At 43.0% G+C, this 23,248-nt stretch overlaps 1 protein-coding gene across 2 annotated transcripts in view; it reads left to right on the top strand.

Annotated features, from left to right (window-relative positions):
• LOC143299961 (uncharacterized) overlaps positions 1–23,110 on the top strand; it is a 27,290-nt gene extending 4,180 nt beyond the window's left edge. Inside the window, exons 1-4 of one of the 2 annotated variants that reach the window (XM_076613512.1) lie at positions 10,042–10,288; positions 13,879–14,944; positions 16,691–16,842; positions 17,814–23,110. In XM_076613512.1, the coding sequence (XP_076469627.1) occupies positions 14,641–14,944; positions 16,691–16,842; positions 17,814–18,191 (834 nt within the window). In that variant the 5' untranslated portion in view covers positions 10,042–10,288; positions 13,879–14,640 and the 3' untranslated portion in view covers positions 18,192–23,110. Of the gene's footprint in view, positions 1–10,041; positions 10,289–13,878; positions 14,945–16,690; positions 16,843–17,813 lie in introns of those variants that run through there. The other variant, XM_076613510.1, reaches the window with a different exon arrangement.
• Positions 23,111–23,248: the final 138 nt, after the last annotated feature.

Here is a 23,248-nt window from a genome sequence, read left to right as displayed (position 1 = left end):
GACAGGTTTTTTTGGGGTGGGGGTGGATGGGGAGCTGATTCTGCTGACAGACAGACAGGTTTTTTGGGGGTCGGGGGGAGGGGGAGCTAATTCTGCTGACAGACAGACAAAGAAAGGTGTGCGAGTGAAAACATAGCCTCCTTGTCGGTAGCAGTGCAGCTGTACCACCACTCAAATCTCTCTCTAGGAGATTGCAGGAGGACACAGGTTCACGTGAACTAATTCATAGGCATTGGAGATCCGGTTTGGCTGTTCCCCCGGTTCATTTTATTCGCCCACTGATTCATAAGAAAATGAACAAAAACAACAACCCGAATATATCACATATGCATGTGTTTGCGTGTGTGTTTGAAAACAAAAAGCATTTATTTCAAAGAAATGTACTCTTTTGGTTAACCGTAGGCGTTGCTGAGAAAGGAAAAGGTCGGTTGAAAATTTTGAACGGCCCCCAAGTCTTTGTCGACTTCAGTCTTCTTCTGGAAAATTCGGTGTTTTCCCATCTGAGACAAAAAGTGTTGGTTCATTGGGAGTTCTAAAGTAAACTGAGGAGGATACATGAATATTTCAAATGACAAAATGCAATGTCCAGCATCTGACTCCAAGCTGTACAGGTAACAGTTGCTTGGTTGTACATTTGTTTGTTCAGACATCACACAATGCTATAAAAGCTGAATGGTGAAGTTCAACAAAAGAAGCAAAATGCACTGGCTTCCAAGACAGACGGACACCAATACTGGCCAGTGATACGTGCATGTATACGACTGGTATTTCTGGTGACGACTTGGGTTCAAAGGAAAAACATGCAGTCTGAACCTCTGCGACAGACCTGAAAACAAACTTACGAATATTCATTCAACACTCCCACGGTTCAGCGCTGTCTTTATATTTATTTTGGGAGTAAGGTACAGTTGGCTGGCGAAACAGATACGTAATAACAGTTTGTCGACAAGGCTCCCGGATACGAAACGTTTTCTTCATGTAAAAATAATTCTATTCACCATGTATAATCGCCTGTTCTTTGGTGGGTGCGGTCACAATGAAGGGCTTCATGACAGTTGGACTCTTTGTCCTGTACCCTCCGTTCGTACCCCCCCCTCTCTCTCTCACACACACTCCTCTCTCTCTCCTCTCTCTCTCTCCCCTCTCTCTCTCCTCTCTCCTCTCCCCCCACCCTCTCTCTCTCTCACACACACACTGACACACACCATACATTGTCAATGCAAAAAGCTTTAATTATCCGACTATGGGCAATGACAAGGCAACCTTTATGCTGTAAGCACGAAGAGTGAAGTACGTAAAATCATTCTTTAACATCGCACAAATATATCACGATTAATGTGTGTCGGTTTTGTTTGTTTGTTGTTGTTTTTTTCAATCACCAGAATTTAAAATAACGCGTGCATTGATCACAAGATTAGCTACTCTCAACTTGTGCATCACCCCTTCTCCCGCCCTCCAACACTCTCCCCGTCACATCATTGTTTCAGGTCTTAACTTGTCCAATAAAACTGAAAAACCTGTAGGAATTTGGGGAGAGGTCTCTCATATGCTTCATATGCGTTTTTAAACATATGCTTGCGTGTAGACAAACACTGAATAAACTGCATGTGTGTGTGTGTGTGTGTGTGTGTGTGTGTGTGTGTGTGTGTGTGTGTGTGTGTCGCGCGCGCCTTCGTGCAAATTTTAAGTGTATTCTCGAGTTGTTGTTTTTTTTCTTTGTTAAATAAAAAGCACCGGATGTCTTTTTGAGTACATATGCAAACTGGAAATAAGCGTACCTGGATCACGCGGAAATAGGCGAGTCGGGAATGACACTGCTTTAGATGTCTGTATGTCAGAATTACCACGTTTCGTAAAGTGTCAAGTTGTGGACATGTCATGTTGAACAGTGTGGCCTTGTCTTCAAATATAGACATTCAATTAAAAAGAAATGTGAGGTGATATGGTGGTCAGTCACATTTCATACTGTAGGTCTATCCTGGTAACGTAGGACTCTGATCAAGTGCAGCGTTAGCCTGTATCTCAAGACATCGGAACTAGAAATGTGGACACCGTGGTCTCCCCTTTGGAACGCCAGAAGGACCTCCCACCCGGAAAGACATCCAGGACTCACCCCCTCGAACAACGAAACCTTCACCAAACCAAGACCCCAGCACTGAACAACAAAACCTTCACCAAACCAAGACCCAGCACTGAACAACGAAACCTTCACAAAACCAAGACCCAGCACTGAACAACGAAACCTTCACAAAACCAAGACCCAGCACTGAACAACGAAACCTTCACCAAACCAAGACCCAGCACTGAACAACGAAACCTTCACCAAACCAAGACCCCAGCACTGAACAACAAAACCTTCACCAAAACAAGACCCAGCACTGAACAACAAAACCTTCACCAAACCAAGACCCAGCACTGAACAACGAAACCTTCACCAAACCAAGACCCAGCACTGAACAACGAAACCTTCACCAAACCAAGACCCAGCACTGAACAACGAAACCTTCACCAAAACAAGGCCCAGCACTGAACAACAAAACCTTCACCAAACCAAGACCCAGCACTGAACAACGAAACCTTCACCAAAACCAAGGCCCAGCACTGAACAACGAAACCTTCACCAAAACAAGACCCAGCACTGAACAACGAAACCTTCACCAAAACAAGGCCCAGCACTGAGCAACTTGACCTTAGATGCGCAAGCCAACAGATCGTTAAACTCCACTCAGCTGGTGTGGGCATGACAGTATCATTACTCCTGCATTACCTTTGCTTTCTCTTGTAAGATGACAGTCGCATACTTGTGGTCAAGACTCTCGGCTGACCACTATCCAACATGAAGCCATGTTGGTGTTGTTTATAGTATAGACGAAAGCAGTTATTTAACTGCTCTCTTGGTTGGCACATGTTTTAAGATATACTGGCTAAAACTGACCGGAACTGTTGTTGCATGTGTGTTCGTTTTCTGCGTAGAATTTGCCGCCGTTGTGCCGTTGCGTTCACGTGTGCGCTTTTGATATCCTCCCCTGTATTTTGGGTCCGTGAGCTGTGTGTGTGTGTGTGTGTCTGTGTGTGTGTTTACAGGTTTTTCTGTGTGTCTGTCTCTCTGCCAGAATTGTTCTCGCTACTTCCTCCCCCTCTCTCTCTTTCCCACTCCCTTCTCTCTCTTTCTTTCTTTCTTTTTGTCTTTCTAGTAAGAGTGCACTGACTTGCAGATTGAGTGCTTTACAATGCACATGATCAGTGTAGGAGAAAAAAAACCCGCAACAACAAAACACTTCTGAACTACCTTATTTTGTAGCAGTATAAGCCATCCAGTTTGGAGTCGACCTTTGGCGACACTTGTAATAATGGCTTTCCATGGAACCCTGAGAAAATCCTATCATCTCTTCTGGATGTCACGGCCGAAGGTTTTCCACCGTTACCACTTTCTTTTCGACATTACCACCCACCCTTCGCCCTCTTCTACACCCCCTCCCCCCTACTCTCTCTCTCTCTCTTTCCCGGTTTCTCTGTCTCACTGCCCCTGCATGCCTTTCATCCTTTCTTTCTAAAACCGCCTTTTGTGTTGTTTCTTTCTTTCTTTATTCCAAGTCCGATTCTGTCAGCGCTTATTGTATCATTTCTAGTCAATTAAAAGAAGAAGAAGAAAAAGAAGAAAAAAAACGCGAGGTGAGTTTTTTTAATCAACGCGGCGTTGTGTGGCCGATGAAAGAGGATACAATTACAAAATGGAAATTAGGTTGCAGTGTGAAAATCTTCACAACCATTGGCGAAAGGGTGGGAGAGTTGGCCGGGGCAGAGAGGGGTTGAGAAGAAAAGGCGGCTTGCGTCAAGTCGCTGTTTCTAGAAAGAACAGACTTGACAGTGAGCAGGAGATTGTTATGTAAATTCCACTTGAAAAAAATTTACTCCTGGTCCTTCGGTTCAAACTCTTTGAAACCTCTTTCTGATCTTTTCTTTCCTGCTTTCTTAATGCGCTCAACATTTCCATTTTCTTTTCTTCTTTTATTTCGTTCATTATTTTTTAATGTCATTCCCAGGGTATGTCAGTGTACGCGCGCGCGCGCGCGCGTGTGTGTGCCGATGTGTGTGTGAATTCGTGGATCAGTTGTTCGATTTGACAGTTAATGCAGCATGAGACAAAGAGTTCGATTACGTCATGTTTCGACTTTGAACGAATGTATGCGCGCGCACGCGTATGTGTATTTGTGTAACGTGCTTGCGCACGCACGCACGCACGCACGCACACACACACACACACACACACACACACACACACACACACACACACACACACACACACACACACACACACACACACACACACACACGCTAACTAACTAACTAACTAACTACCAGTCATCGTCACATGGTTGTTGGAGAGTCGACCACCCACCCATTCATATGAAACGTGTAGTGGAGTATTATGTAAATATAGCGTACGGTATCTTTAAAAAGAGTTCGTCTTGGCCGGTAAAGGCTCGATGACGACAGCAAGCTTGTCATCAGTGTGTCACTCCAAGCAATTAACCCCTCTCAGGCGCACTGTTCCTTCCCCACTCGTTCTCTTCTCTTCTCTTCCTCGTCCGGCTCCCCGATCCCGACCTTTGATACACACGGTGATATACATTAATACAGGGTGATAGCATTCATTTCTAAACGTAGCAGATCTGTCACGCATTAACCCAATATGTCACGTCTGTCACCTATTAACCTGACCTCATGTCTGTCCCATATTAACCCAACATGTCTGTCCCATATTAACCCAACCTCATGTCTGTCCCGTATTAACCCAACATGTCTGTCCCATGTTAACCCAACCTCATGTCTGTCCCTTATTAACCCAACATGTCTGTCCCATATTAACCCAACCTCATGTCTGTCCCGTATTAACCCAACATGTCTGTCCCATATTAACCCAACATGTCTGTCCCATATTAACCCAACCTCATGTCTGTCCCATATTAACCCAACATGTCTGTCCCATATTAACCCAACCTCATGTCAGTCCCATATTAACCCAACATGTCTGTCCCATATTAACCCAACATGTCTGTCCCATATTAACCCAACCTCATGTCTGTCCCATATTAACCCAACCTCATGTCTGTCCCATATTAACCCAACCTCATGTCTGTCCCATATTAACCCAACATGTCTGTCCCATATTAACCCAACCTCATGTCTGTCCCATATTAACCCAACATGTCTGTCCCATATTAACCCAACCTCATGTCTGTCCCATATTAACCCAACATGTCTGTCCCATATTAACCCAACATGTCTGTCCCATATTAACCCAACCTCATGTCAGTCCCATATTAACCCAACCTCATGTCTGTCCCATATTAACCCAACATGTCTGTCCCATATTAACCCAACCTCATGTCTGTCCCATATTAACCCAACCTCATGTCTGTCCCATATTAATTCAGTTTCGTGTCTGTCTTGTATTAATCCAATATGTGTGTATGGTATGATCACAAGATGTCATGGTATTAATCCAATATGTGTGTATGGTATGATCACAAGATGTCATGGTATTAATCCAATATGTGTGTATGGTATGGTCACAAGATGTCATGGTATTAATCCAACATGTGTGTATGGTATGGTCACAAGATGTCATGGTATTAATCCAATATGTGTGTATGGTATGATCACAAGATGTCATGGTATTAATCCAACATGTGTGTATGGTATGATCACAAGATGTCATGGTATTAATCCAATATGTGTGTATGGTATGATCACAAGATGTCATGGTATTAATCCAACATGTGTGTATGGTATGATCACAAGATGTCATGGTATCTGTGCTGTCATGTGGTGCAGGCATGATGCAGGGCAGAATCTGAGCACTTCAGACGACAGACAAAATGTCTGGTATCACCGGCCGGAAGCACATCACACAGCCTGGGCTGTCGATACAGGGCACTGTGTCGCTCTGGCCCTTGTCTCGTGTCATAGTATGGTTAATATATATATATATATATATATATATATATATATATATGTATGTATGTATGTATGTATGTATGTATAATTATAGGCGCCCTTGGCATGCCGTACAGATTAGATGCACTGGCTTACAGCATGGATGTTCTTCATTTTCTTTCGTCTTTGTTTTTTTTTTTCTTTCCCACCTCATTTTCTTATTCTGAGTCATATTATATTATATTGTAGTTAGGAATTTGGAACACTCACGAAATCTCACCCTTTAAAACAACTTTAAACATTAGTGTATAAAGTGATTGAAAAAATATGTGTCTCTCTCTCACACACACACGTACAAATTTATCAAGCCGGTATGTCTCATGGCTCTCATGTTTTTATTGAGCTTGATGTACTTTAAAACAACAACAACAACAAAACCTGGAAAAAAAAAGTCCGATCTTAGTAATGTTCATGTGTACGTCGGACTTAATTGTGGGCTGCGAGACTGTAAGGTGAGTGATGACTGTATGGATGCACGCCTAATTTCCGATCTGAAGAACAGAAATGTACACACCTATTGCATTGCATCGCGTCGTTTCGCATTGCGTGGCGTTTTGTTCTAAGTCTTCAGTAAGGCTGAAAACAGGCGTCTTGTTGAAATTTGCTGTCTCTTGATTTGTTTAAACCCAGTTGTAACATTAGGGTAGGCCTACATACCAGCCATACGTAGGCTGTTGAAATGAGTAGGCCTATGAATGAAAACAGTGCGTACCCGGTCTGGTTTCAGTGTGTGACGCCCACGTCTATATTTGCTCAGAGACAGCGTCATTAATTGTTGGCTGGTAACGTCATCCAGCCAGACGAAACACGTGAGGAACAACAACAACGACGACCACAAAAAGTTCACGTCAAAAACTGAAGTTGTCACAACGAGTGACGCAAACTTGATATTGTCATCACCGCGTTGCGCCAAGCGCGTAACCTGTTTGCACACACTGTCTGCACTGTCAACATGGCCGTCCTATCGGGCAGCGGTCCGGATACGTACTACCGTGTCTCCATCCTGTCAACATTCTGTAGATGAGAATGAATTGCGCACGACATGTGGTATACGCACAAGGATGTTACCGGTCCAGTTGTCGCACAGCCGGACTGAAGCCCCCCGGCCAGCTCCTTACGAATGCGGGAAAGGTGTCACGTCGAGCCATTACGAAATGGGTGTCACGAAAATGAAAAAAAAAAAAGAAAAAAGAAAAGTTATAAAAAAAAAAAAAGGAAGAAAAAAGAACACCCCCCCCAAAAAAACAAAAAACAAACAAAACAAAAAAACCCCAACAACTAATACCCATGTTCCAGTTGTTGGATAGCCTTTGATTTCTGTATTTCTTTCCCCGGCTTTCTCTCTTCGTCTCTGTGGGTGGGTGGATGGGTCTGCGTGTGTCAGTGTTTTGTGTTTGTGTGTGTATTTCTAAGTGTATACGTGTGTGCGTGCGTCAGTGAGAGAGCTGTGGATTGCGGGTATATAGCAAACCGGCGGCCATATGTACCATTATATCGATTGACGGTCATCACGCTTGTACAGGGGTGGAGAGAGAGAGAGGGGGGGGGGGGAAGACCCACTCCCTGAACAGTTTTAAATTTCAGTGCATGAACCCAATGCGCTGATCAGATGTTGAGAAGTCACCCTCGGTCTGTGTAAAACACTGACACAGAATGAGGGGGAAAAAAACCCGCAATTACAATAAAATATTGTGAAGTGAAAGTGCATAGAGGGTAAATTTTCGAACAGAAACAAGGACAAAAATGGCTACGTCAAGCGAACGCAGGCGCACCCACGCACACATGCACACTACACCAGCATGCAAATGCACAGACACAAATGCGTGCGCGCACACGCGGACGCACACACAAGCACACACACTGAAATAAACATGCGTCGTTCACGAACATAATTTGAAAGCGTCAGTAGGCGGGATTACGCATGCGCATGCACAACAACTTGACCTTAATTGATTTTTACATGGTTAAGCCTTGACCATCTTGTAATGAAGTATCTTTCAGATGCTTAAGCGCAGACCAACTTGACCTAAAGTGCTTTTTGCCAGTCGGTCGTGGAACTCTACTTGAGAGAGAAAGACAGAGACAGGGAGATACAGACTATGATATGACGGGGTGTTCAGTAATACTAACCCATTTCCCACGCATGCATTGATGGTCTTCACTGATGCACAGGCTAAAGATAACTCAGGACATCACTGTACCGTGCACGCCAATGTCACGTGTAGTCTTGTGGATAAAGGATGGTACTTGAGCTAATCTTCGCCCACATGGCAGCTGATTGTGTCCATAGCTGCCCCTTCTTACACACCAAAAAGACCACAACAAAAAGTAATCGTAATGAGTCACATCGTGGCAGTCTTTCTTTTCACGACTTTTTTAATTTTTTTTTTTATTGACAAACAAATCGGAAATGTGTAGGCGTTACAACAGTGTATATGTTTATAGAATGTTGTCATATGTTGACGATGCGCGCACACGTTCAGGCGCGTGGAGCGCACAGCCAGATACACACACACACACACACACACACACACACACACACACACACACACACACACACACACACACACACACACACACACACACACACACGATGTAGGAGGGAAAGGGGTGGTTACACTGTCACATGATTTGCCAGTCGTTTTTTGCAGTTATGACAAGGTTGGTCATCACTGAGGTATAGATAGATCAACACACACACACACACACACACACACACACACACACACATATATATATATATATATATATATATATATATATATAACTTTATTTACACACTGTATATGCACACTGACATTTTTCCACAGCATTCATTCTCACTAATTTTGTCACCATCTCTTCCAATCTGTCTCATTGACAAGTGATATCAATTTCACCACTGTGGAAACTAATATGAGCCTGATTATCACAGCTAAATAAATTCTTCTGCTCTTACGAACACACAAGGAGCAATGGCCATTTTTTTCCCCTTAACAGGTGCTCAGATGACTCATGTTGAGTGCTGATGACACGGAGCTGTTGTGGCAACAGCTGCATGGCTGGTGTTAAAAACGTTCTACACGCGCACAAACATACACACACACACGCACGCACGAATGCACACACACACACACACACACACACACATACATACACCAAGCTAATAAACACACAAGCCGAAGCTCAATGTGTATCTACAAGAACAATGTTTACAAACATGGGTATGTAATAAGGTAGGTAGATGAAACTATATCTGCACATGGTAAACAAAGGGGTGCAAAACAAAGGACGTAGATTCACAACCAAAGTGACACGATATGTCCAAAGTAATAAATCTTAAATGACTACATAGTAATACCCCGTTTTGTTGCACAATATATATATATATATATATATATATATATATATATATATATATATATATTGGTGTTTTTTTTCGGGGCTTTGCCGCACTTTGTGGTTGCTGCAGTCGGTGTGTAGCGTTTTGTCGATAAGAAATTCCTTTCTGCTTGTAGACCGGTTAAAAAGTGTGTGTGTGTGTGTGTGTGTGTGTGTGTGTGTGTGTGTGTGAGTGTGTGTGTTTATTTTGGTAATGATAGTGTGTGTGTGTGTATGTGTGTGTGTGTGTGTGTTTATTTTGGTAATGATAGTGTGTGTATGTGTGTGTGTGTGTGTGATGGGGGGTGGGGTGGAGAGAGGAAGGTTTTTTTTGTGTGTGTGTGTCAGTGTGTCTGTGTCTGTGCGCACGCATCAAGTGCATGTATTTCCTTTTGTTTCATTCTTTTTGAATTACCTTCTTAAGTTCTTTCTTTGTGTGTGGGTGGCTGGTAAGCTAGGGATTCATTCATATGACGTTGCAGCAGGATTGCGTAATGGTTAAAAAAAAAAAAACAGAAAAGGAAAAAAACAAAACTGGTCTTCACGGGGTGCATGCTGTAAGGTGTGCTCACCGACCACATGCTCAGCCACCCCGCGTTGTCGTAGCCAATCACAGGGCTGCCTTCAGGGGTACTTCAGTGACTATATATATCACGACAGCCAGCCGTTTACGTTTGTCGGGCCTTCGGTAGCAGCAGGTCGTGCTTGGCGGTGAATTCCATTAGATGAGTTGTCCTGCTTGGGGGAAAGTGGTGTATTTTGTTCGGAGTGGTTTTGTGGGACTTTTTTTTTTTTAAGTTGAAAAGTTTCAGGGATCTCTATCTGATATTCACCAAGCACTAGGCCAAAGATTTTGTTTTTGTTGTAAAAAGAAAAGAAAAAGAATGTAGAGTCCTCAGCTGTAAATATAAAGGAAGAAAGGAATAAGGTAAGACATGTCTGTTTGTCTGTCTGCCTGTCTGTCTGTCCGTCTGTTTTCGCACGTCTCATGACACACGATTGATTGCACGTGCTCTTTAAACAGTGCGTTGAAGTTGTGGACAGCTGGCTTTGTTGATGTTGGCGGGGCACAGGTGGAATAAAATAATATTTTTCATGAGAACTAGTTTTCTCCCGACAGACCAGTGTCCAGTTTACCTGTTTATATTGCTGTTATTGTTTGGGTAGAGCCGTGCAGTATTTTTTTTTTTTAATAGAAAAAAGAATATATACGGTAGTCTTGGTCCATTAGGACGAGACCGATCAAAGAAAGAATTCCTGTTTGTCGATCCCACCACTGCAAGGATAACCACTTTCTTCTTCGTTTGTGGGCTGCAACTCCCACGTTCACTCGTATGTACACGAGTGGGCTTTTACGTGTACGACCGTTTTTACCCCGCTATGTAGGCAGCCATACTCCGTTTTCGGGGGTGCCACTTTCTTCAAAAGAGGAGGTTGAACTGTTCAGATTGACTGATCGTTCTAAACGAAACGCCGCCCTAAGAAAATGTCAAGGCGATTGGTCGGTTTTCTCTCACTGCATGTGACAGCGAGAGGGGAGGAATTTTTGTTTAATGTCCCGTCACACATATCGGTGATTGAAGACATTTTGTTAAAGTATTTATGAATACATCTGAGTATTTTCGGTTAGAAGGGGTGGGAGATGTGGATGAATGGAGGGTTGGGGGAAACTGGGCAAATGAGGGTAAAAATGTGGGTGAAATTTGGAAGACAAACAAAACAAAACAAACAAACAAACAAAAAAAACAAAAAACAAAAAAACAAAAACGAAAAAAAACAAACAAAAAACAACCTCTAAATACAGTTACAGGAAATTACTTAAAGGACTTCGTAAGTGACAGCGAGAGGAAATCCTTCTTGCCTTTCTTTCTGTCTTTTCCCCCCCATTTTATATATCTATTTTGACGGCAAACTAGTCGGTTCTGAGAGGAGAATGAATGATATTCTTTTGGCTGTGTTCCTCGATCTTTCCCCCTTCAGTGTTGTCTCCTGCAACAGCCAGTGGTTGTGGTATCGATAGTAGTAGAGTTGGGACAAAGGAGTCTGTGGAGCTTTTGCACAGTCCCTTCTTTGTTTCATGAAATACCTTGGTGTGAGTTAGCCAAGGTGCACGCCCAGTTTGCCAAAGTTTTACCCATCGAAACTTAAGTCTATAAACGGTTAGTCACGTTGATTTCTGAATGCGTTAGTTACCAGGTAGAATTTAGTAGTTGGTGCGTGCTCTGATTACGTGAGGTGACCGCTCTTTCCATCGTTCCCCTCAGTCCTAGTCCCTCCAGCTCCTGTCACCCCACTGCCCGTCTCCCGAGGCAGCTCAGCAGCTCTGTTGGCAGGGCGAGTTTCACCTTCCTCATCATTTATGGTGTCATAGTGGCCTCATCGATAATGGTGTCATCGTGGCCTCATCGATGATGGTGTCAGTGGTGGACAGAAATGATGGAGTGGAGGGGGACGCCACACGCCTTGGGGAGTGCGGAGAGGAGAGAGAGGAGGGTTGGGACAGGGGGGGTTTGGGGGGGGGCATCTTGCACAACACTGACACTAATAGGTCGGTTACACGGTCCAGTGGGCAGTACTGCAATGGACCCAGTGTTCAACGTCAGGGCTACTTCTACTAGGCCCACAACACAAACCTAGCGTTCTGTCAGGCGCCATTATTATATATATATATATATGATGTTAAAAGGGGGTGGTGGGGACGAACGGGGTTGAGGGTGATGGAAGTGGAAGGGAAAGGGGAGGGGAGTGAATGGGAAGAGAAAGAATGGTCAGAGGAGATACCATCTTTACTTAGTATTTCTTGATAACTTGCTCCCTCTGCACTTGGCCAAGGGAAGGGGGGGGGGAGAGAGGGTATGGGGAGGGGTGTTGGTGGGGATAGATGCCATGGAAGGAGTGTGGGGGGAGAAGAGTACGGAGGTAGGAAGGAGCAGTGTGTCTGAGAAAATCCCACACTTCCACCATAATAGGCGTCTGACACACTATAACATATATATATATATAGCTGGGGGCTTGAGCTCGCGTCCCTTATCAGACTGTGAGCATCGAAAATAGGAATGAACTTTGACATGTCACTGGGGCAATCATCGACAGTTGTGAACCGTTTATCTGGTATTGTTAGTACTGTAGGTTTGTGAAGGATTATAAAAGTGTAGATATCAATGTCTGCTTATTTATAAATCGCTTTTCTATTATCTGAAAAAAGGGGGCATGAAGTAGTACGCCGGCGCCGCGTGCGTATCTGTAAGTGCACAAAATGTATAACGAACGGATAGGCTGTTCCATGAGAAAATGCTCACAGGCAAAGCCGGTAGCGCGCACACACAAGGCGAGAAAAGGTTTCAACACGGGATGGCTTTAAACAACAGTTTCTGCTCAGTACTGCTGTAGCGTTTCATGTGTTAATCGTGAATTAGTCCACATATTTACATTGAAGTTGTTTACAAAAAAAGTACATTAACCTATTTTTAAAATGTCCAGTCGCTATAGAAAAAAAAACCAACAGAAGAGCAAGATTGTTGTTGGTTAACTAGTTTGACTTTCTGTTCCAGCAAGTTCATGACTTAATGCTGTGGAAAAATCATGAAATTGGTTGTATTCATCGTAGTTTTAGCAAAATAATAAAGCGCTGATTTGACTAACACGTGGTTGTACCTTCTGAACCATGCCTTTCAGCATCAGCCGACACCGAGCAGAAGTTGGGAGAGGGGAAGGAGTGGGGTACAGTGTAAATATCTGTCCATTCATGAAAGGCACTTCTTTGCGTGGGACATTGTGCAAACACAGCGTGACACAAGTTTGTGTACACATCAAACTGGATCACCTCCCGCAGCATACGTGGCCAGCTGTGCATGCCTTTTCAGACAGTATAATGGGCAAGGCCAAACCAACTAGTTGGTGGTGTCAAAGAAACATACCCCCCCCCCCCCCCCTGACCCCCACACACACCCAAAAAAGGAGAGAAATGGGGGTGGGGAACACACACACACACACAGTTGTACTGTTTGAGTTGATTTTTAACCCAGAGTGAAGCAAAACTAATAGCTCATCAACTGAGTTGTCTGGGTCGGAAAGGGAACAGCTTGGGGTGGGGGGTGGGGTGGAGGGTCCAGAAACGTTCCTCCCTAAGCTCTGCGCGCAACACACACACACACACACACACACACACACACACACACACACACACTTGCCTTCATAAAGAATCGAGATTAATTTTCCTTTCACCACGTTTTGGACATGGAGTATAACAAACACATCAGTGAAACGAAAGAACATTGTAATTGTGGAAAACATGTGGGGAAGACGACTGGGGTGGTGACCGTGACGGACCTGTCTGCGGTGTAAGTTAGATCGGTAAACTGGAAAACATTTTAATGTGTATAGCCTAATGACTTTGTGAACTAGTTCTGTAGGAAATTCACCACTCTGTGTTTACACCCAAGGGTATAATATTAGCTATACGTGACTGGCTGCGTTTTGCCTCTGAACCAAAAAGAATCGCTTGTCACTTTGTTCCAGATCTCCACATCGGCGATATTCGTAAAGCTCCCGTGGTGTTGAGCAGCTGCTGAGACATCAGAGGAAGACTGACCGGAGGGTGAAACACAGCACCTGCCTGATCATCGCCTGTCCACCCTGCTGCAATAATGTCGGGTGGTTAACCCCAGCAGACTGACTGCAAAGTGAGCTCAGATAGAACTTCCGACACGAGTACTGTACAAAGACGCTGTATCAGTAGACGTTCGTTATAAACTTCAAAGTTGAGGTTCGACGAGAACAGTAAGTAATAGTTGCGTGGTGTGTGCGGACCGTCAGTCACCCTGGCGAGGTACACGCCCCTGCTGGACAAATCACCGGCCTGCACCTGCCTGACTCCCGACTGGATGCTCTCTCAGCATCACCTCCTGGACGTCTCCACTCTGCCCCCCGACGACTTCTGCCAACAGCTGTGCAGCCAGTGCTGGCCCCGAAAGGCGCAGGTCCACCTCCTCCACGTCAAGGCCTCGTGGCACCAGACCCAGCTGGTCAAGCTCCAGCCCTCGGAGGACCAGAGCTTAGCGCACTACATCCTCCGTCACTGCAGCACTTGAACCACACTGTTCAGCACTGGTCTCACTGTCGTAGTGGTAACGTCGCCACAAGAACATTGCAAAGAGCGTGAAACCAAGTGCACTCACAAGCATCAGGTTTTTAGGGGGTTACTAAAAAGATTGCGGACACTATTCAAAAGCTTCACGACACAGGGATTTAAGCAAGCATCACTGACCACCCAAGCTAACCATGCCGTCGTGGGGCATCCTGAAGAACGCTAAAGACAAACGGCGCCGGGCCCACAAGGTCCAGTTCAAGCAGGAGGACCAGGACGCGGGTCACAGTGACCCCGGGAGCCGGTCCAGCTCTGTGGGGAGCAACGTGAGTGACCAGGACGTGCAGCACGTGCAGCAGGGGCCCACCAGCCCCACACACAACCGCCACGACCTGAGCCATGACGACATTGAGGACGAGGAAGAGAAGCGCTGTCTGAGGCACCTGGACCAGCTGGGCATGGCTCTGGAGAAGACCTTCAAGAACGTGGAGACCATCGGTAAGACCTAAGATTTATTATCAACAAATAGTGAAGAGTGGTAACTCGCTCAATTCACAAGGTACACAACTTCAAGTCACTGCTGCATCAAAGTGCAGTTGTTTTTTCCAGTGGAGCTGAGGAAAAAATATTAGTGTTTGCTAGTGCCGAACACATGTTCAAGCATTGTTCTCGATTTATTATTGACCCATCACACAGGTATGTGTTAACATACGTACTATTGGGCTGTGTCATTCAGTGTACACAGTATTGGGCTGTGAAAGCGGAAATATTTTCAGTTCCTGGGTCGATCTCTCTACACCCCACTCTCCGACAACATATTTGATGATTCACTTTCAAGGTGTCAGAGTGTGTGGACTGATCCATATATGCTACACATTGCTTTGAAAAAACAAAAATCCGGTGTATGCTGAGTATGACGGGGTCGGCGTACTCATAGTGAACAGAGGTTAGTTGGGAGGAAGAAAGAGTGTGAGTGTTGTCTTTTTGTTTGTTTTTGTTTTGGAGGGGGTTGGGGGGGGGGGGAGCTGAGGCAGGCTGAAAGGGTGTTTGAGAGCGGGCTGGGTGCCTATAATGAAAGTGACAGCCGAGAGGCTCTCACACCCGATGTTGCTCAAAGGCCACTCGCCTGAAAAGACCGTGTGGTTTCGGGCACACAGCAGGAGGCGTGGAGCTGCTGTGTTACGTCATAGGGTCGTCAGGTCACACTATGGCAGGCTGGGGGGAAATGTCCTGGGGCATAGACATCAGTTTTGTGTTGATGCCCGGGGGTGGGGGTGGGGGCAGGAGTAAAGACGGCATCCATCGCACCCTGCGTCCTCAAGCGATGAACATAGAGTGAGGGTGAGCTTGAGAAGGGCACACACAGTGCGATCACCTGTCTCTTATGCCCAGCCACACTTGTCATGGGGCACTGGAACTGTTCACCCCCGCCTACCTTTCTCGTGGGAAACGTTGGTTTGTTGATCCATCGTCCACAGTGGTGAACAGAGTGAGGGTGAGCTAGAGAACGAGCCTGGAGTGTCAGTTGTGTGGGTGAACGTCCAGCAAAGAGCACACACACAGTGCGACCACCAGTGTCCTATCCCTGACCATACTTGGGCACTATACAGGGCACTGGAACTTTTTGTTTCACCCCCGCCTACCTTTCCCCGTGGGAAACGTTGCTTGCTTTGGTGATCGAGAACAATGTTTCAACTTTTGCTCGGCACAGCTATCACTCGTAATTTTTCTCAGTTCCCCCGGAAAAAAGACACACACACACACACACACACACACACACACACACACACACACACACACACACACACACACACACACACACACACACGCACGCACGCACGCACGCACGGACGCACACACACAAGACACTCGTTGCACTTGTGATACCCGAGTTCCATTGACATATTTTGTATCTGTTTGAAAACTGGCGTGTGATTCGTTTTTCAGTATTTTGATCGTTGTTGCTGACTGTAAGGTTAAACAAAGATTATTGTATCATTTTGTCTAACTTTATGCGCTTTCTCTTTCCATTTTCCACTTGTTCATGTCAAAAAAAGGAAAGGTCTAAAATCTGGGTAAAAGTATTGACCAACCTTGCCAGCTTTCATATGGGAAACACATTGATGAAACACAGACATTTCCTGTTATTTGGTGACTGTTGGTATATGTGGTGTGAGTGTGTGCATGTGGTAATTATGGATACAAAGAGAAAACTTAACTTTTTTTCCAACCTTTGTTCAACAGATGCGTACGTGAAGAAACTTCGCTATGACTTTGATCATGAAATGGTGCCAGAGATAAAATACATGTCGTGCATCTGCTCTGCCAAGCTGGCACGTGCTGCATGCTGCAAGAAACAGATTGAGGTGTGGCAACAGCTGCAGCACGACATGCAGGTAAGGGAGATACATTATGGTACTGCTTGGTAAAGGTGTGTGACAGTACTCTTAACCCCTAGACGGCTGAAGCTGGGTAATATAACATTGTCATGATTGTGGCTTCAGCTTTCACTGCAATCCCAACTTTTTGTGTACTTTTTAGTGATGTGATGGATTTAGCTGAACAAAGGTGTTCTAATCCGAAGAGGAAGAATTCTGATACAGAATAGTGACAGATATCTTGACCTCTAATCTGTCTGATCTCAGTCAGGTGAAGGCCCTTCACTGACGAGCATACACATCAGCAGGAGTCAAGGGGTTAAATAAATAAAAAGCTTTCAGTCTGTCATTGACTGAATAGGTTTGGTGCAGGATACTGCATGCAGGCTGTTCAGAGCGCATACATTATGTGGCAAGACTGTATGAGTTGTTTACACAAGTTATTGCACATGACAAAGTGATGTTAAGTACCACATTTATCGAATTTAGGTTGTTCTTTGCACCCTATTTTTGTGGTATGAGATATGCTATGCTGTTAGGATTCTTGACATTATTAACATGTTGTGCTTTGCCATACCAAACTAACCCCTTCACTGTCACCAGTAAACGTATACTATATACACATTTACTTCAAGGTTAGTGATATCAATCAGTATTTTACATTACTGATATGCCAGTTACCCCATCTACATATCATTTATCAGGTTATAGCCAACAAAGAATGTTGTATGATTGAAATTTTGTGAGTCGGGGGGGGGGGGGGGGGGGGGGAAGTTCTGCAATATGCAATCTTAACTTGGAGAGAGTGAAGTTCCTAACCTGTGATGGATTTGTACGAGTGTGCTTGTGTGCACATCTACATGCTTGACCATTCAATCATGTGTGTGTGATTGATAAAAATGAAAATGCAATGTGTGTGTGTGTGTGTGATAAAGATCTAAACACAAGCTAGAGGAGTACAGACTACATGTAATGCCGATTGTCCCCAGGAGTTACGCTGCCACCACCACCACTCCCCTAGCCGGGGGTCGGCCAGCTGTGTGTGTGAAGACAGCCTGATGGAGTGCCCGGACCCTGTGTCTGACAGTGACTGCTCCAGCATCAGCACCTCCGGCAGTCAGGACACCTCCGACACCGAGGTCATCCTCTCTCACCTCAACAAGATGGTGCTGTTTGACGTGGTCAGGCAGCGCCTGGACCCCTCTGCCGACTCCAGGACTTTTGTGGAGCACTGGGTCTTGAACCACCAGCTTGCAGACAGCAACTACAACAATGGTGGTCATGCCAGTGACTCGCCCACTGCTCAAACGGGCGACTCGCCCACTGCTCATAAAGGCGACTCGCACTCAACTGAAGCACAATCATAATGCACTGTTCACAAATATGCAACATACAGATGGTCATTGCTGCTTTTTTTCTTCTTTTTACTTAGAGTTGTTGAAATATTTTATAATTTTAACTTGATCAGTTTATTAAACTAGTTTGCATATAGTCTGTTAACCAAATTTATAGATGAAAAGAATTAAAATCGGAGTTGATAAAGTTCAAAGTATTAGACTGCTGGAAAATCATATTAATTAGTACCTGTTGGGACAGATTTATTATACCCCTCTGATAAAGCAGGGTTTGGGGTATTTTTGTGAATATTGTGGAGCCACTAATTTTATGAAATGTAAATTAAGTTTTGCAGCAAGCTCCTCAAAGCATGTAGGAAAGAAAATCATTAGGAAGTGTTCAAATGTAAGATGTTGAGATCAGCTGGCACAATTTAGCATGTTTCCTATTGGAGGTTTTAATTCAGATGGCAGCAGACTGCCATTGATGTGTACCTCACCTCACTATGTGGACTGTGTCCAGCTTTGTGTGTGTTGAATCTTGTTGAATCCAGTCACAGCAAGGGTAACGATTATGACAATCCTTCTACATGCAGAAATGAAAGCAAATATGAGAAACCAGACTTGTGAAGTCCCATACATACATCACACACAGCCTACTTGGAAAGGAGAGAGAGAGAGAGAGAGAGAGAGAGCATTTAAGCCTTTTTGTTAGTCTTGTTTCTGACCTGGGGTCAGGCCCAAGGATGTTTTGTTTTATTGTTAAATTCAGATTTTATTTTTAAAACATTGAAACTGAATCCCTTGTAGGATGATTTGTCACAGGTGTTGAGCACCAGAATGTGGTACACTGAATCGCCCCAACCTTGCTCTTTGAGACACTGCAATAGCATTTAAAACAACAGTTTACAACATGACAGTATTTCGAGTTGTTGCCAATTACTTTCTTTAATGACTGCTTAAACAATGAAAGTTGTTAACCTCATCTCTTGCATTCTTAATGTAGATCTTTGTATCATTGTATGCCCTGTATAGCCGACAAAGTTGTCCCTCAACTCTGTATTTTATTTGTATTATGAAAAAATGTCTTTAAAAATAGTTGCCCACCTACCCTGTCCCCCTTGATAAACCATCTCCATTGTGTGTAGGTGTGTCTTTGTTGAATACCCATTAAGCTGTCCTTTTTATCAGAGATGTATACTTGATTTTGGGAAGAGGGAAAGAATGAGCGAATGTAAAGCAGTCTGGCTGCATTCAGGCAGAACATTTCCAGGAGAAACTGCATTCTTCATATATCATCCCAAATGCATTTGTACTGTGTTGAAAGTTTGTCCTTCAGCCATGGTTTGCTAGTTCCAAAGTTACTTTGGAGTTTCATTATGTAGATTGTAATGTGAATGGGCCTATAAGTGCACGTTATACTGAGGCTTTATGTGGATTTTTTATAATTTATGGGATGCACCTTACATACAGGAGTGCCTTATAGACTGAAAATAAATGTAATTAATAGACCGGTTAGAAATAGCTAAATGGATAATTACTCTTGCACAGTTCTGAGGTTGTGGTCAGCAGGATTTCTATCACTGCCTCTGCTGACACACACACACATTGTGTCCAATGATTTCATCTTTCATATATTGATAACTCCTCAAAAGCCTTGGTCTGTAACACTTAAACAACAGGGGTTCAACAGCTGTGTTCAAAAGCAACAGCAGGCTGGTTGTATCGACAGAAAGCACAGTGCATTGTTTCATCCTTATACACAGAGACGCCAGTTACACAATGTGCCTCTTTCGTCATGTTGCACAAGCAGGTCATCATTATCATTTCATGTGGTCATTTTCATATCTCTAGTCATGTGAAAGCCGATGAGATTATGACCATTACATATTCTAAAACAAATGAAGTGTTTAAGTACAGTAAGGCTTGCAGTTTACATCAAAAGCTGTGCCCACACATGATAGCTAATCTACATTGACAGAAGGAATATAGAAATCATGTGTGTCCATGTGTGTGTATACCTGTGTGGACGATTATATACCACTCCAAGAAAGTTAAGGGCCAGGCAGAAAAACTGTTGTGAAAATTAGACAAAGAATACAAATGTAGCAAATTTCACAAAAGCTGATTTTTATTATCTGACAACAGTATACAAGTGAAAATTCATCAAAACATTTCTTTTATGAGAAATCAACAGCTACCGTACCCCCGAAACAAAAGTCACAAACAATAAAAAAAAAAAAAAATGTCATTCGATTCAGAAATGTCACTTTAGTAGCATGTATTCTCCATTTGCAGCATGGCACTCTCCACATCTCTGCCTCACGAACTGAACAAGAGTTCCAATGATGTTCAGCAGTTTTCAAGCTGGGAAACTGCCTTTCTTGATAAAAAAAAAAAAAAATTGTGCAAAACACACAACTTTCTAGCACATTTGCATGCCTTAGCTCAAAGGTCAGGATAGACTATGCCTGGGGTCAGTGAGTGTTAATGTTGACTGTGCAATGATCCAGTCTTAAATTGACATTCAAAGTCTTCTTTCTTTCTAAAAAAAAAAAAGAATATATCTTAAATAATCTAAATTGTCTTGGTGGCCCTTAACTTTCTAGGAGTAGTATAGGACATTTGACAATTTGCTAATGAAAACGAGTGTTTTGGGTGTACACAGTGTATGAGTATAAAATTGTCGGTCTGTCAGTAATGTGGAGTCATATCAGTAAAAATTGTTGTTTGCACATAGAGAAACCTATTTCCAAATTGCCCAATGAGAAACTATACAGGCAGTTATCTACAATATATGAGCGTGCATGTGTTTGCTGTCTTTGTAACATAGAAGCTGATGCTTCGCAACTGTTGAGCAGAGCTTTTTATTTGTATATTGATCCATGTAACAAAAGCATGCAGCATGAATTTAATGGACATTTGTTACTGACAACTGATGCCTGCAAGTTGTTGTGAAGGTTTAAGATGGTGGAAGAATAAAAAATCTTCATAAAATTCCAGGCATTGTCGAAAAACATCTGCCTTTCCTGTGAAGAGAAATCCAGTTCTGTTTGGTCAGCTTTCTCCACAGCCACTGTCAACTTGCATGCAAGCAGCTACGGCCTATCTTTAGTTTGTGTTCAGTTTCTGTTTCTCCAGTGTGTGTTCTGGGATTCCTTTTGGTTGCTTTTCTTTATTTTGTTATGCTGATTTCTATGCCAGTTTTGGGGTTTTTCAGCTTTTCTTTATTTTGTTATGCTGATTTCTGTATTAGTTCTGGGGTTCTTCCTACTTTTCATTATTTTGTTATGCTGATTTCTGTATTAGTTCTGGGGTTCTTCCTACTTTTCATTATTTTGTTATGCTGATTTCTGTAATAGTTCTGGGGTTCTTCCTACTTTTCATTATTTTGTTATGCTGATTTCTGTATTAGTTTTGGGGTTCTTCCTACTATTCATTATTTTGTTATGCTGATTTCTGTATTAGTTTTGGGGTTCTTCCTACTTTTCATTATTTTGTTATGCTGATTTCTGTATTAGTTTTGGGGTTCTTCCTACTTTTCATTATTTTGTTACGCTGATTTCTGTATTAGTTTTGGGGTTTTCAGCTTTTCTGAAATTTGTTATGGTTTTCCTTTATCTTTTTGTTATGTTCATTTCATAACAAATTTGCCTGATTAAAAAAAAAAAAAAAACCCCCCAAAAAAAACAACCACAAACGAAAAACTCAATGTGCTTACAGGTTTGTATTTTTGACTTGTTCAACTTTTTGTTTGTAAAATGTATTTTAACACTGATTAAAATAAAGATAAAATTTTAAAGAAAGCAAAGCATTTACCTTTCATTCTCTAAAGTAAATGACCAAAATTGGAGAAGGGAAGCTTTATCATAATAAACATGAGCTATTCATGTTTCAGCAGTGCAACCCTGGAATTCACCGCCTGTCTCAATCTGTCACTCACATTATGTAAAACAAATCTAAAAACATTTTTCACTCTGACAAAAAATGAGGCACCGCATTCCACAATCTGTTCTTTGAATCAACACCTACTTCAGTGTGTGTGTGTGTGTGTGCGCGCGTGCAAGTGTATGCACTGTGTATGTAAATGTGTGTTTTGTTATTGCGAAGCACTTTGATATGAAAAAAATGTATATAAAATTATTTACACACACATATTTCTAGACACCCCTATGCTTATCAAAGCCTGTCCGACCATCAGCAACAAGCACTGGGCACACCCAGGAAACAATGACACCATGATGTCTTTAAAACAGGTCACTGTTCTACTTTAAAAAGATAAATCACTACTTTTAGGTTATCAGAAATGGACAAACATGAAATATATTCAGTGGTTGGTAATGAAGATATTTTGGACAAGGCAAAGATTCAGACTTTTTTTTCTGGTGGGGATACAAAGACTTCATGCAAACCTTTTCTTTTTTTCTTTTTTTTTTTTTGTAAATGCACACAAGTTGTGCAGGAGGCACTATGATAGAACCAGGTGGGCGAACTTTTGATATTGATATGCTCACCAATGATAAAGGATTTAGGCCCCGTATGGAGTGTCCTTGGGAAAGGTTTGCTGTTCTGATTTTCCTAATTCTACCCAGAAGTGAATGGGTACCTGACTTCAGCTGGAGAAGGTTAAAATGGCAGGAGAGTATTGGGCCCTGTCTTTTTAAACACAGTGGATATGAATTCACTGCCCCAGAGACTGAAAAAGGTTACTGGACCTTTAACCTTTTAACACAAGCATTTACACTGTCACATTTAACTTCAAATTATGGTGTTTAGAGCCGACCACTAAGGCCATCTCAAGGCTATCACCATTTAACTTAAATTACTCAACAGTAAAAACTCTCAAAACAGAACTCTGAATGACAGTCATAACATCAAGTGCTATTCAGAGGTGTTTAGACCAAGTGTCGCGTGCGACAGTGTAGTGTTGAAAAAAAAAAGGAAAATTTTTTTTCAACACTACACTGTTGCACGCGACACCGAGTTAAAATGAAAAACAAAACAATAAACAAAAACAAACAAATAAACAAAACAAAAAAAAAGCTTCAACAACAAAGCTGGCCCTTGACATAATATGACAGTGTTGATGA

Source organism: Babylonia areolata, chromosome 25 (genome assembly GCF_041734735.1).
Source record: "Babylonia areolata isolate BAREFJ2019XMU chromosome 25, ASM4173473v1, whole genome shotgun sequence".
Classification (NCBI taxonomy): domain Eukaryota; kingdom Metazoa; phylum Mollusca; class Gastropoda; order Neogastropoda; family Buccinidae; genus Babylonia; species Babylonia areolata.
The sequence above is the reverse complement of the archived record's forward strand: the minus strand, read 5'-3'. Positions and strand labels throughout refer to the sequence as shown.